The sequence below is a fragment of the Micromys minutus genome (genome assembly GCF_963924665.1).
Source record: "Micromys minutus genome assembly, chromosome: 10".
Classification (NCBI taxonomy): Eukaryota; Metazoa; Chordata; class Mammalia; order Rodentia; family Muridae; genus Micromys; species Micromys minutus.
The window spans coordinates 13013848-13028770 of NC_137979.1; the positions used below are offsets into that span (position 1 = coordinate 13013848).

Consider the following 14923-nt stretch of genomic DNA (forward strand, 5'->3'; position numbering starts at 1 on the left):
GAAACCAGTATCCAGCTCTTGTTCAGCCTTATATTACTGCCACCTCCTGCGCCCTCCGCCCCCTTTCTTTGCCTCATGTCCCTCTCAAGGATCTTCTGAGCCGGTGCAAACCGAACCTTTTGTGTTGGGTCATGAATAACTCCCAAGGAATTGAGAATTCTTCTCTCTTGCTTTTTTTTTTTTTTTTTTTTTTTGAGACACAGTTTTACTATGTAGCCTTTGGCTGCCCTGGAACTTAGAGAGATCTGCCTGCCTCTGCTTGCCTCCTGATTGCTAGAATTAAAGTTGTGCACAATCATCCCCGGCTCCTAGACGGTGGTTCTTCATTAATAGTTGAAACAAAAAGCATGGTGTGGGAGACACACGGGGGAATAGGCAAAGTAGTGATCCGTGAAAACTGGCCACACAAACTTGATAACAACGGTCAAGATGGGGGAAGTGAGGCCTGAAGGACTAGAGAATTGCCCTGACATTATGAGAATGTTCAAGTAGTTCAGTCGTGAGTGGAAAACAACCTTCACCAACCTACAGCCTAGCTTCCCACGGTTGGGACGCACCTTCGGACTACAAGTCCCAGCAGGCCCCGCATCATTGCGCATGCGTAACTGGGGCCCCCTGGCGAGCCCGGCGAGCCCGGGGGCCCCGTCCTCGCCCATTGTCTGGCGAGCAAGGGGCGGCACGGCACGGCGGGCACGCTCACGTCGTGGGTCGGGCGGGCGTCCGTGGCGTCCCGCGCCTCAGTGCAGGCCCCGCCCCGCGCCTCAGGACCGGCGGGGCCGGGCACATCCCGCGGCGGCGGCGGAGGCGGGCGCAAGATGATGAAGTTTCGGTTCCGGCGGCAGGGCGCCGACCCGCAGCGCGAGAAGCTCAAGCAGGAGCTCTTCGCCTTCCACAAGGTGCGGCGGCGGGGGCGCAGGCGGCTCGGGCGGGCCACATCGGGCCGCCTCTGCCCTGCGAGCGCCGCGCAGCTCGGGTGTGCCTGGTCGGGGTCTCGGGCTGTGCCCCGCGCCGTGCCGTGCGCTTTCGGGCTCCTCTTGTTTCTCTACCCCGATCTCTGAACCCCTGATACCTCTCCCGGGTGTCTCTTGGGCTCATTGGGATCCTCCGACCTATCTGCTTTTCACTCTTGGCCTCTTTTCTTTCATTTTTGGTGTGTAGTCCGGCTCGGCCGAGGGACACCCAGGGCCAGGTTTTGTTTTTCTTTAACTCTTAGGCGGGCGAGAGAGGGAAAAGTGGGGGGTGGGGCTGGGAAATCCCAGCGCCTCCACTTTAATCCCCAGGCTCTGCCCTACCTTGGGGTCCCTAGTTCAGGGGATGTGCTGGTCTGTATGCCCAACTGCATTTTAAACCTTAGTGCCTCAGTTTCCCCTGACATGAAATGAGGCCAGTTTATTCCTTGTGGATTCTGGATCCCCTTGCAACCCGTCCAGCCAGCCAGACAGCCTGACCTTACTAAAGTTGGAGGGACTGATACAGAAGAGACCCCGGGAAAGACCTCAGCCCCCCACCTCGTCTGCACTGACCAGTATAGAGCCCTGCGAGGCTAACTTTTATCTGTACTGTTGGGGCTCGGATTATCCCAGAGCCTGTGTGCATTACACACGTGAAAAAAAAAATTGAGGTTCAGTAGGGAGAGGGCCTCTTATCTTTCTTGCCTTGCCGTGTGATAGCAACGGAGTAGGAGTTCTGAAGCAGCTGCTACTGTGCTGGGCAGAACTTAGGGACCCTGGACTATTCTGAGGAGGCACGTTTCAGGGAAAGGCCCTGCCATGACCCAATTTTTCTTGTTGAGATCTCAGACAGCAATGGGGGTACCAGGCTTTACAGACACCGTGACTGAGAACCTGCCGAAGAACTGTGAGGAAAGGCTCCTCAGTTGGGAGCCTCTTTTTTGCTCACCGTGAGGGTGCGCCCCATGAAGCAAGAAGAGAATGGGTCTTAGTGAATGAGGTGTATAGTAGGGACCTGCAGGGTTGTGATGATGAGGCTCTGAAGCATAGCTCCCCCTGGCTGTGGTAGTAGTTAAGGAGGGTGAGGTCCAGTTTGAGTGGGCAGTAATGATAGGAGATAGGCAATCTTGGGGAAAGGGTTTGATTGCCAAAGGGGGTGTTAGGAGATCTCTAGGGAATAAACTCCAGATTCTTGAGTTTGGGCTTGTGGTCAAGGGTGAACACTTGGTCTTGGGTTTGAATCCAGCTCAGACCACAAATTATAAATTAGCTATAGGATGTGCATCTCTCTCTTACTAGTGTAATTTGGGTCCCTGCCTTCTTGGTGCCAGAGCACAGTGGACAGTTGTTCATTGAAGGGGCGGTTTATTCACTGGGAAAGGATGAGGATGGAAAGCAAAAACAGAGGAGTAAAATATATAGTTCACAGGGTTGGCTATTGCTGTGGATAAAATATGGTGTGACGAGGGTGTGGGAATATGGACTTGGATGATGACGTAGGTGGGACCAGTTAGGGAGGCCTTTCAGAACTGGTCTTTTGGGAATGCCAGGTAAAGCATAGAGTGGTGGGGGAGGGGACAGAAGGAATGCAGAAGATGCCAAAGCCTTAGCAAGAGCTGCCTAGCAGAAGAGCACAGGGCTTTGTGGTGGGAGTCAGGTGAACTGGAATGCCCAGAGAGAGACAACATGGTGAATACTTGGCTTTGGCTGTGCATCAGCAGGCCCTCCTGGAGGGCCCCAAGTAGAGAAGGAAGGGATGACTGGCTGCCTTCCACAGGTGACTGAGCACTGGAGTAGGGTGTGGGAAGGGTTACTTTTGTGTGTCTTAGAACTAAGGCAGTAGAGCTCATGAATTGACTGGAGTGGGGGGTGCAAAGAGGCACTAGGTAAGGGATCTTGCCTCTCTTTTATGAAACAGACTGGTGGTTCCCAGTACGGACTGTGGGAACTTGCCCTGCTCTCATGCTTTTTTTTAAAGATTTATTTATGTATATGAGTACATTGTTACTGTCTTCAGACACACCAGAAGAGAGCGTTGGATTCCATTAAGATGTGGTTGCTGGGAATTGAACTCAGGACCTCTGGAAGAGCAGTCGGTGCTCGTATCCACTGAGCCGTTTCTCCAGCCCCTGTCATGTTTTAATGTCTCTTGGACACTGAACTGCAAGCCTGGGGCTAACTAGAGGAAGTCAGGTCTAGACGAGGGCACGGCAGTTCTGTGGGAAAGGGAATTCCCCGGCCAACTGGCATGGTTGGTTGGTGGCCCTGATCTCTTGGATGGCTCACTGTCACCACTGAGTGTTAGCAGGCCGGATGGAGTACCGTGATCAGCCCAAGACTGCATAGGTAGGCCCTGCCACCCCACCTCTCCCATCCCGATGGCCAGCTCCACATAGATGGCCTCTTTTATTTATGTGTTTATTGATGAGACAACATTACATTATGTGGCCCATGCTGTCTTCTATCTCGGGATCCTCCTTCATTAGCCTTCCAAATGCCATTATAGCCACTTGCTACCAGTCCATATTTGACATCTCTAGAAGGCATTCAAGCCCCGACCACACTTGCATGGTGGGAACTGCTGGATGGGTGGCCTAGTGGGAGGAGGCGCAGTCACACCAAAGGAAGGAGCAGGTATTGGAGCTTAGTGTTTAGGGAAGGACCTGGCTTCACAAAGAGCAGAGAAGCAGGTAGGGAGCATCAGCATGGGTACTGACCATATTCAGGTCCCAGATGCTATCCCCGCCGCTGATGAAGCTGGGATTCCTGTTTTCTGGCTCTCCATGTGGGCCAGGTGGAAGCAGAGGTCCCAGGGTGTGTTGCTTATAGAGCCCTTTCTTCCCTCATAGACTGTGGAGCATGGCTTCCCCAATCAGCCCAGTGCCTTGGCCTTCGACCCCGAGCTTCGCATCATGGCCATCGGCACCAGGTCTGGGGCTGTCAAGATGTATCCTTTGCCCCTGAGGTACTCAGGTGTCTTAAGAATCTCTTAGGTACCACTCACTTCCTGCTGGGATCCTAGAATGGCAGGCGCTTCATGGAGACAGCAATGCTTGCCCGGGCCCCTGAAGAGGCTGCTGTGCCTTGTGTGCCTGTGATGGCTCCTTTCACAAAGGAGAGGTTCTTTTTGTTGGGAGATGGGTGATTGGAGGGGAGGTCAGTTTGCAGTGGCGACAGCTGTCCCTTGCCGTCTTTCAGCCTGCCAGTTCTTAGGTGATCCTATCATCTTGGCAACTGTGACTGGGGCAGTATACACACACACACCCACAAATACACAAATACGAAGACCCAGGGGGCGAGGGCAGTGCCAGGCTCAGCATGGTAAATGCAACACTGCCCCCATCTGGACCCCAATGGGGTACAATGGACTGAGTGAGCTGTACAATACAGGCATTTTCCTGTAGTCCAGTGTGGGGGTTGGGCAACAGGCTACCGAATGTCTCCTTACACTGAAAATCACACCCTAACCTGCCTTCAAAAAAACTGGGGTGCAGAGGCTGGCTAGAAGCAGCTTCGTAAAGGTGCCCCCCCCAAAGCTGGAGCAGTATGTTGGGGTGGGAATGTGGCCCATGATTTATGAAGGAATATCCTGTGTTAGGAAATGTGGCGAGATGGGGATATCCTTCCCTCTGTTGTGGGCCATTGAGTGTGTGGTGGGACAGTTACCAGGATGAGCACTGCTTGCCACTCCAAGCCCGTGGGTGCGGTGCTGCCATTCCACTTGCTCTGACCTTGTTTCATGTTGGAGGTGTCCACATCGGAGAGTGTTCATATCAGAGTCGCCCATGGTCTTCACTGCCAGGTGCTTAGAGATGCCTTTGTGGGAATTGGCTCCTGGTGCTTAGTACAGAGGAGGAGGCCAAAGCCTAGATCCTCTTCTCCTTCCCTTTAAATTCCCATAGCCATGAGCCACTGAGATTGGGAAACTGAGGCTGGAAAATACCACCCTTAGTCTCTAAAGCCTCCCCTCCCCCTGCAGGGCAGTCCCATCTCCTGGGAGACCCTGCTTCCTGCCAACTGCCCCTGCTCTCTCTCTGTCATCCTTGCCAGCCTCTTCAGGGAGTCCCAGCTCAATATCCAGGCAACTGTTCCTTTCTTGTCACTGGGACAACATCACTGACCCAATCTCTTAGCTCTCTTGGGCTCCTCGGCTTCGCTGGCCACGGTCAGTCCTCGAGTTGCTGGGTCTCAAGGCACTTGTTCAGGCAGGTCTTGCGTCTTCGAGTCTGTGTGCTCATCTGGAAGATGAGCTGTTTGCTGACCTACTCTGGAGGGAGCCTGGGGTTCTTGCCCGTAGTTAGAGTGGTTTGATTTGGTGCTGCTCTGTTCTGCTGAGGCCTGTTTAACGTCTACTGCAGGGCGCTTGGTCTATGCCGTGCATCTGAGGCCTTGTGTGTACCATGCTGGAGCCACAGTACTGAGCAGGCTTTTATTCTTATTCCATTGGCACCTGCTTCCTGGGTATCAGTCATTAGCCTGCTGTACAGATGGTGCTGTACATATAGCAATGCCCTATTGGGGTTTGGGGCTGTGTGGATTCTGTGGGCACCTTGGGTACAGGAGCAGAATTGCTTGAGGAAGTAGAGGGTCATCAGGAGACTGCTGGACTCCTGGCTGGGCAGGTGTTGGGAAAGGCCAGTCTGACTGTCCTGGCTTGGCTACATGTATTTTGTTCTTGACGAGTTACCTTAGCTATGGTGCACCTGGAGTGGAATTTACAGGCCTACATCGGGATGCAGCCACCGTCACCCAGATGCATTTCCTGTCTGGTCAGGTAAATGTCTGCCCTCCCTCACCAGCATCAGGTGGTCTCTATCCCCATGTTCTCCCCTCCATGCTATCCCCATTCTGGTCTCTGCTCCTTCCCACTAGGGCCGCCTCCTGACCCTGTTAGATGACAGCAGCTTGCATCTGTGGGAGATCATTCATCACAATGGCTGTGCCCACCTGGAGGAAGGGCTCAGCTTTCACCCACCCAGCCGGCCCAGTTTTGACAATGCCAGGTACTGGAGGACCAGCCACGGGGTAGAGGTATTAAAGAGAGCCCATGAGCTTGCCCTGCTGAGACATGGCAGACACAGTTGTGCTATGGTTCAGGAGCCCTGCTTGGATAGAACCCTGTTTGAAGTGGTATCCTTTGAAGTTAGGGTTAGAGGTGTGGCTAGCTGAGTCTGCTTCTCACTGTGGGAGCCTTTAGTTTCGGGGGTCCCAGTGACTAGAATATGTTATATATCCAACCCCTTAGACCTTTCGGCTGGCACTGTACTCTCTAGGGATTTGGGACAGTTCTATGCCAGGAATGTCTCAGGCTAGTGATTCTCCAGCCTCAGTCTCCCAAGTGTAGGGTTACAGGTGTGTGTTCCCATGTTTGACCTTCTTGAGTAGGGGATAGGATAGTTAGGAGAATTCCCCACTGTGGACTTGGTGAAGTGCTAGTAGGATGCCTGGTTGTGCACACCAGAGATGCTGGAGACAGCTGGAATGGGATAGTCTTTGCCCACAGGTTAGTTCCTGGCCTGTTTTGGTCACTGTTTGAGCCCCTGAAGTCTGAGGTGTCTGGAAGGCTGGTGTTGGGGATCCTGGCTGGGGCAGTGCTCTGATTCTGCCTGAGAGAAGCGGGATAGTAAGTGAGCTGTGAGTCTTTTGAGACCTGGAGAACTTATTTTCGTCTCTTTCTTTGCTGGAGAATAATTGAGTAGGCTAATTATACTGCACATAGCCTTCCCAGGATGTCAGCCTTGCTGTGAGCAGCCCTGGGGATGCAGAGAGGTAGATAGTACAAATCACAGAAGGGTCCAGCCCATTCTGTCTTCCCCAGCAGGTAGATGGGCTCACCTTACTCTCTTCCCCTCTTTCCTGCAGTTTCCCTGCCGGTCTAACCCGTGTCACTGTGGTCCTGCTGACAACTGGCAATACAGTGGCCCTGGGAACTGAGAGCGGTAGCATATTCTTCCTGGACGTAGCCACCCTGGCTCTGCTGGAGGGGCAGACTCTCAGCCCAGATGAGGTTCTGCGCAGGTGAGCAGCAGGTGAGCAGCAGGCAGGAGAACCCTCCCGTCTCTGGGAAGTTCTCCTGACTGTCTGGGGCACTCTCTGCAGTGTGCCAGATGACTACCGGTGTGGAAAGGCCTTGGGCCCTGTGGAGTCACTCCAGGGACATCTGCAAGACCCCAGCAAGATCCTCATAGGCTATAGTAGGGGCTTACTGGTCATCTGGAGCCAGGCCACACAGTCTGTGGACCACGTTTTTCTGGGTAACCAGGTAAGCAAGTGAGGCCTGCACATTCCCCTCCAGGCCCTTGTACACACCTGCTGGCTCATGCCATCCTATCCCTCATCCATAGCAACTGGAGAGCCTGTGTTGGGGGCGTGGTGGCAGCAGCATCGTCAGCTCACACAGTGATGGCAGCTATGCCATCTGGTCCACAGACACTGGCAGCCCCCCAACGCTGCAGCCCACTGTGGTAACCACACCCTATGGTGAGCACTGGGGAGGCTTGAGGAACGGTGGGGACTGGAGGGCCAGCTGGTCTTGATGGAGGGTACCACACAGCCAAATCTACAGAAGGAGACTCGGGGGGTATTGCTGGGTCTGGGCCATACCTTGGGGAGAGGCACATGGATGAGGAATGGGAGGTCTGACACTCTCCCCACCCCCAGGCCCCTTCCCCTGCAAGGCCATCAACAAGATTCTGTGGCGGAGCTGTGAGTCAGGGTAGGTAGAGGGGGCAGTGTGGGAGGGGGCTTGTCTGGATGGGGACTAGAGGATTAGGCTCTGGGTATATAGGGGTGAAGCCCTTACTGGGTTGTCCAGCGTGTGCCCGGGTCTTCAGGAGTTCTTGGTTCATGTGGCACTCCTCTCCTTGCAGAGAGCACTTTATCATCTTCAGTGGTGGTATGCCTCGAGCCAGCTATGGTGACCGCCACTGTGTGAGTGTATTGCGAGCAGAGACACTGGTGACCCTAGACTTCACTTCCCGTGTCATTGACTTCTTCACGGTGCACAGCACACGGCCAGAGGACGGTGTGTATTTTGCCCCCTCACCCCAGTGGGCCCAGTGTGGCCTTAAGCTGAGCTCACTTGCCCAATTCCACAGATTTTGACAACCCCCAGGCCCTAGCCGTGCTTCTGGAGGAGGAGCTGGTGGTGCTGGACCTGCAGACCCCAGGCTGGCCAGCTGTGCCTGCCCCTTACCTGGCCCCACTGCATTCGTCAGCTATCACCTGCTCTGCCCATGTTGCCAATGTCCCCAGCAAGCTGTGGGCCCGCATTGTGAGTGCTGGCGAGCGGCAGAGCCCACAGCCTGCCTCCAGTGCCTTGGTGAGTGTGGGTGTCTTGTGACCCGGGAGGGGTAGTGAGGTGGGGGCTGTTGTGGTGGAGGACAATGTTTAGCCCAGAGTAGTGATGGGAATGTGGGAGGCATATGTCAGAATGAGAGGAAGACCTTCAGCCTAACTTTGAGCTCCCATCTTTGTTGTCTTTCTTAGAGTTGGCCCATTACTGGGGGCCGGAACTTGGCCCAGGAACCGTCGCAGCGTGGGCTGCTGCTGACCGGGTAGGTGTGGCTGGCAGACGAGGCCGGGCACCTATGAGGCCTTATTTGTTTCTTGAATGTCCCAGATTCTTTGGGTGCTGAAGTGCTCAGTGACTCAGACTTAGTCCTAACAAATCCAATCCGGGTTGTTCCTGTTAGGAAGCCTCTGCTTGATTCTGGCTCAAAGCCCTACCCTGCACTTCCTCTTGGTCTGGGACTGAGTTCCAGCCTAGCCCAGGCTCCACCCACCTGGCCTGCCTGCCAGGGACTGGAAAATCTGGGTTGGCCTATGCTGACTCTACCAGTCAGGTGCTGGAAACGCCAGGCTAGGTCTGGATACTGGTGACTCAGGCCTTACTAACTGCCCTGCCCTCCCTCCTGCCTGTCTTGGGACCCTCAGGCCTCGCCAGGCAGCTTGCCCTTTCCTGTTGGAAGCTTGTTATGGCCTCAGGGATGCTGGCGAGCCTGAACCACCTCATTCTCTAGTTCCTTTCCAACTGCTGGGGCAGCTCACTGTCTTGGGACTGCAGTGAGGCTCTGCAGCTTGTCCCAAGGTTATACCCTACTTTTTTTTGTCTACTCTTCTTCCTCTCCTCCTCTCCCCACTTTCTCCTTGTTTGCCACCCAGATTTTCCACTGCTTTACCTGCAAGGAGGCCCCCTTGGGCTTCTTGCCCTTGCTGGGGTTTGTGGCATGTGCTATGATTTCTGGGTACCCATTGCTCCCCTCTGCCATCTCCTAGTTGTCCAAGTGGTCATTCCTTTTCCTTCCAACCTGTTCAGAAGGCTCTCGGGCAGGGCATAAGAACAAGTGTAGCCTGAGAACCTATTATCCTGCATAGTTGGTTTTTACTGCTGTGGACATGCAGCATATGCAGTAGACACCTATAGTGGCCAGTGGGAGAATAGCTGAGGGTGTGGATCTCCCACGGTAGGCTCTGACACTCACCCTCCTTACAGCCATGAGGATGGCACTGTGCGGTTCTGGGATGCCTCTGGTGTGGCGCTAAGGCCACTCTACAAACTGAGCACAGCTGGCCTCTTCCAGACGGACTGTGAACATGCTGACAGCCTGGCCCAGGCTGTGGAAGATGACTGGCCACCCTTCCGCAAGGTACCTCTCCTCCCCCTGTCCCTCAGGGCTAGCCTTGGAGCTGGTCAGTTCTGCACTGGGTCACCATTCCATCTTGTCCCTTCAGGTGGGCTGCTTTGATCCCTACAGCGATGATCCCCGACTAGGAATCCAGAAGGTTGCGCTCTGCAAGTACACAGCCCAGATGGTGGTGGCAGGCACTGCAGGCCAGGTGTGGATGGTGTCCCCAGATGTGGCTCCTGGGGAGGCTCTCTGAAGGAGATGGCCCTGAAGGGTGTGGGGAGGTAGAGGGAAACCATCGTGGGCAGTAGGTCAGAGTGGGAACGGAGAACCGGGTAAGGTTGGCAGGGGTGGGGCATGGGTTGAGTGAGAGTAGGGGAACCACAGAGGCTAGAGGCTGGAGGCAGGAGTATGTGTGTGAAGATGGCTCTACAACAGGGCCTAACGGGTCTCGGTCACAGAGTACCTTTAGCACTATGTATGAAGGAAAGAGTCAGTCACACGGGTCCATGAGGGCAGGGGCCAGCATATTATGAGGTCACCACAGCTTCTTGATGTTCAATGAAGGCTTTTGGTACATAGTAGGTATTCGAAGGGTATTTGCTGGGAAGGTGAATTATGGGGCCACTCTGGCAATGACTGGATAGGTCTAGAATGCCTCTCTTCTGCTAAGTCCTCTCTTCCTGTTGTGTGGTCCAGGTTCTGGTGCTGGAGCTCAGTGATGTGCCGGCAGAGCATACTGTCAGTGTGGCCAGTGTGGATCTTCTTCAGGATCGTGAGGGCTTCACGTGGAAGGGCCATGAGCGGCTGAGCCCGCACACGGGGCTATTGCCTTGGCCTGCCGGATTTCAGCCTCGAATGCTAATACAGTGCCTGCCACCTGCTGCCGTCACTGCCGTCACACTCCATGCTGAGTGGAGCCTTGTGGCTTTCGGAACCAGTCATGGCTTTGGCCTTTTTGACTACCAGCGCAAGAGCCCTGTGCTGGCCAGGTGTGTGGCATGAGGCAGGCAGGTGGTCAGCCAGAGCCCTAAGAAGATAGTCTGGGATTCTCTTTCCTTTCAGAGGTTGTGGCAAAAGCAGGCTGATTGGGAAAGCCCTTATAACCTCCCTCATCCTGTGAGAAAACTGGTCAGCTCTTGCTGCTGTGGCCACAAGCCCGAACAACAAGTTACTCAGGCTCCCTGACCTGGGCTCTGATATCTGGCTTCAGGACAGCAGGAGTGCTGTGTGGTTTCATAGCACATCTGGCTCTGCCATCCCCAGGTGTACCCTTCACCCCAATGATTCTTTGGCCATGGAGGGGCCACTATCACGGGTGAAGTCCCTCAAGAAGTCACTTCGACAGTCATTCCGGCGTATCCGCAAGAGCCGTGTCTCGGGCAAAAAACGGGCGACTACTGCCAGTAGCAAGGTAAGCTGGGAGTAGCTGCCATGCCGTGGCCCAGAGCCCTCGGGTCTGTTTAGTGGACATGTGTCCTGTGTAGTGAACTGAGGAGCAGGTGTGTGGAGTGCCATGCCTGACTGATACTGAGCAGAAAGTATCTTCGAAGAGCACATCCTAAGACTCTCTGGCCTTGCAGTTGCAGGAGGCCAATGCACACCTGGCAGAACAGACCTGCCCACACGACGTGGAGATGACGCCTGTGCAGCGCCGCATCGAGCCCCGGTCTGCCGATGACTCCCTCTCTGGTGTCGTTCGCTGCCTCTACTTTGCTGACACATTCCTTCGAGACGGTGAGGCCAGGGTAGGGACGAGGGTTGGAGAGGCTAGATGACTCTATCGGTGGGGGAGGTGGTGTTATGAGCAGCTCCTATATGCTGAGCTATACTTTGGGGCGCCTTGACAGCCACCTGTATAGCTTCCCATTGGAGACATATTTTGGGGTTTGTAGAGTTGAAGCAAGGGAGCCATGATGAGGTAGACAGTGAGGGCCAGGATGGCTGAGGCCCTGTGGTAGATAGGTGGCAGAGGTGGGGGACAGATCAGGCAGAGCTGGTGCTGCCATCATTCAAGGACTTGGAATCAACTCTGTAGTAGCCAAGTCCTCTCTGTGTCTTATATTGGTGTCTCTTTGGTTTTTACATTGTTTAATAAGGAGTTTGAAACAGGAAATAGTGATAAGGTCTCACCATAGTCCTGGCTGCCTGGAACTTAGTAAATCATGTTGGCTTCGACTCACAGAGACCTGCCTCTGCTTCCTGAGTGTTGGGATGAAAGGCGGGTGCTGTCATACTTTGCATATTGCAGGAGGGCACTGTGTTGGCTGGAATGAGTTGAGGGTGTAGCTTGTTGAGTTGGTGGTATCAGGTACTAGTTTGTGGTCCTGATTCCCGCCTTGAAGATGTCGTCAAGATGACTCCTGCCTGGGTCTGGGCCTGTGTCTCAGACCAGTGGGTTTGGGCTACACTGCAGGTGTGAGATAGGAGGAAGCGCTGGTCTTTGCAGCCAGAGGCCCTCCTTACTTTACCTGTTCCCCACAGCTACCCACCATGGGCCCACCATGTGGGCAGGCACCAACTCGGGCTCAGTATTTGCCTATGCCTTGGAGGTTCCAGCAGCCACAGCAGGTGGTGAAAAGCGGCCTGAGCAGGCAGTGGAGGCTGTGCTGGGCAAGGAGGTACAGCTAATGCATCGGGCACCTGTGGTGGCCATTGCTGTGTTGGATGGTCGTGGCCGTCCACTGCCTGAGCCCTATGAGGCTTCCCGGGACCTGGCACAGGCACCTGACATGCAAGGTGGGCATGCTGTGCTCATTGCTTCTGAGGAACAATTCAAGGTGAGCTGCCCCAGCTTGGACCTTTTAAAAAACCCCTGCTTTGCCCATTTCCCCTACCTGCTGAGACCTAAATACCTCCTACTCCATCAAAGAGCCGTCAGCCAGTGGAAGCCCCTGAGTGCATTCTAGTCCTGCCTTAGCTTTCCCTAAGGCCTTCTACCTCACAGCCGTCTCCAGGAGCCTGTGGGAAGCCCTTGAACCTTGGTACTTAAAGAGTACCAGGTATAGAACATACAAATCTGTCTGGTTGATCTGGCTAAAGGTGGAAATAAGGAGCACCTGGGCTGGGTCTGTAGGCACTGGGAGGCTGGTTTGAGTGAACAGCATTGTGATCTAAAGATTCGGGTTGAGGCCTGCAGGTCCAGTTGGGTGTCTGCAGCTTTGTGATTAGGACTAAGCCAAGCCTAACTCGATGTCTGTCTGTCAACAGGTGTTCACACTACCCAAGGTGAGTGCTAAGACCAAATTCAAGCTGACAGCCCATGAAGGCTGTCGTGTGCGGAAGGTAGCCCTGGCTACATTTGCCAGTGTGATATCTGAGGACTATGCTGAGACCTGCCTTGCCTGCCTCACCAACCTGGGTGATGTCCACGTCTTCTCGGTGCCTGGTCTGAGGCCTCAGGTGCACTACTCCTGTATCCGGAAGGAGGACATCAGCGGCATCGCTTCCTGTGTCTTCACACGCCATGGACAGGGTGAGGCTGGACAGGTTGGGAATGAATGTGGGTATGCAGGAAGCTCTACTTATGCACCAAGAAGGTGCTGGCCAAGGGGTGGGCTGTGTTAGTCTTCAGTGCTCCCTTTTCTTCCGCTCACAGGCTTTTACTTGATTTCTCCATCGGAATTTGAGCGCTTCTCCCTGAGTGCTCGAAATATCACGGAACCACTCTGTTCTCTGGATATCAGCTGGCCCCAAAATGCCACCCAGCCCAGGTTGGTGAGGAGTGGGTCCCTTAGCCGCCTTGGGTCCTGCACTCCCCGGTGTTAATGCTGGCTTCTGGTGTGGGGATGGGATGCAGCACCTGCAATAGCCCCGTCACACTCTCGTCTATTTCTGCAGCCATAGGCTTCCAGAGTCGCCCAAGCTGAGCCAGGCTAATGGGACCAGAAACATCGTTCTGGCCCCAGAGAGCTGTGAAGGAAGCCCTAGCTCTGCCCACAGCAAGCGAGCTGGTAAGAGGGCACAGGGTTGGGGCAGCCATTGGCTTGAGAGTACCTGGTGGAGAGGGGTTACATAAGCTCGTTTCCACTGAGCCAGGGCTGGAAGCGGCCAGAATAGGCGAGAATGTCTGTGTGCTCTTGTGTGTCCCGTGGCCTGTTGTTAGCACCTGGTTTCTAGATGCACAGTAGATACTGAGGAGTTCTTTTTCCAACAGATACCACAGACCCACCCGAGGCCACTCTCTCGCCTGTGTCCATTGACTCAGCTACCAGTGGGGATACTACGCTGGACACGACAGGGGATGTCACTGTGGAATATGTGAAGGATTTCCTGGGGTGAGGCCAGCTTCTCTCTCCTAAGCCTCCATTCCCAGGGCAACTAGGGGTCTTCTTACCCTAGCCCTTCTGATTACTGCCCCTCCCCAGCTCTCCTGAGGACTCTGAGAAGAACCTGCGGAACCTGGGAGCAGATGATGCTCGTCGGGCCCACACCCTTCGGATTAAATGAGGTGCTGTGGGGCAGCCTGGCCTTATCACACAGCAGCTGCCATCCCTCCAGCTGGAACCCTGGCAGGCTTCTACAACTCCTGGAGGCCTAGCTGCCTTCCTTTTGGCTGTTAGGCATAGGGGACCCACAGTCATGATCACCACAGTTCAGTGCTAGAAAGGGCCTGGCCTGTCAGCATTGAAGTCCTGTGCATTTAGAAGGCCACCTCTGACCCTGTGGGTGTAGGAGTTGATGCTCATCCTGCTCACAGAGCCCATTTCACAGGAGAGTCACAGAGGCTGATCGGTCCTGCCTGTTGAGCCAGCACATGGCCCTTACGTGCCCCTGCCATATTGCTATGGACCCAGCCTAGCTGGAGACTGGCGCTCACTGGACCTTAGTAGCTAGTGCCTCTGCAGCCTACATTGGGCATAGATAACTAACCATACCCTCTTCTACTTGGTCCCCTCCTAGATCCCCAGTAAGCCCATCTCAGGCCGTCACTGGAAGGGCCTGCTTGCCCTTCAGGCTGGAATGACCTGGGTTTGCTCACCTTAGTCTTACTGATGCTGGGCCCTGAACACAGCCCCAGCTTTAAGGTCGGCTGGAGGGGGTGTGCGAGGATCCTCTCTCTTGCACTCCGTACTGTACTTTTTCTCCTTAAGCAGAATATTTTTCTAACGCCTGGACTGCGCTGGCCAGTCATTTCTAAAGCAGTTTTGGTACTTGCTCCTGGCCTGTGTGTATGCTCATGTGACTGGAAACTGTTGGGCATCATGACTGAAGTCAGTCAGGTGTGTGTGTGTGTGTGTGTGTGTGTGTGTATGTGTATGTGTGTGTGTGGCAGTGAGGATGGGCTTCCCTGTAGATGTCAGCTTCAGCTTTTCTGTCTTTTTTAAAAAACTAGTTGTTTTAATA

At 54.4% G+C, this 14923-nt stretch overlaps 1 protein-coding gene across 1 annotated transcript; it reads left to right on the forward strand.

Moving 5' to 3' along the window:
- Positions 1-761: 761 nt before the first annotated feature.
- Positions 762-14833, forward strand: LLGL1 (LLGL scribble cell polarity complex component 1). The gene is made up of 22 exons (XM_080924355.1): positions 762-896; positions 3800-3897; positions 5643-5724; positions 5823-5953; positions 6813-6968; positions 7050-7212; positions 7295-7430; positions 7611-7665; positions 7820-7974; positions 8048-8271; positions 8439-8506; positions 9445-9598; positions 9684-9788; positions 10277-10569; positions 10844-10991; positions 11161-11314; positions 12062-12357; positions 12788-13052; positions 13176-13290; positions 13418-13530; positions 13734-13854; positions 13945-14833. The coding sequence occupies exons 1-22, from the start codon at positions 816-818 to the stop codon at positions 14024-14026; spliced, it is 3195 nt and encodes a 1064-aa protein (XP_080780481.1). The 5' UTR covers positions 762-815; the 3' UTR covers positions 14027-14833.
- The last annotated feature ends 90 nt before the right edge of the window (positions 14834-14923 follow it).

Bases quoted from the DNA above. Each gene is read 5' to 3' on its own strand.
- LLGL1 (XM_080924355.1), top strand. From the start codon at position 816: ATGATGAAGTTTCGGTTCCGGCGGCAGGGCGCCGACCCGCAGCGCGAG. The intron at 3,898-5,642 runs GTATCCTTTGCC...GAGTTACCTTAG, and splicing joins AGGTCTGGGGCTGTCAAGAT to CTATGGTGCACCTGGAGTGG. The intron at 6,969-7,049 runs GTGAGCAGCAGG...CACTCTCTGCAG, and splicing joins CCAGATGAGGTTCTGCGCAG to TGTGCCAGATGACTACCGGT.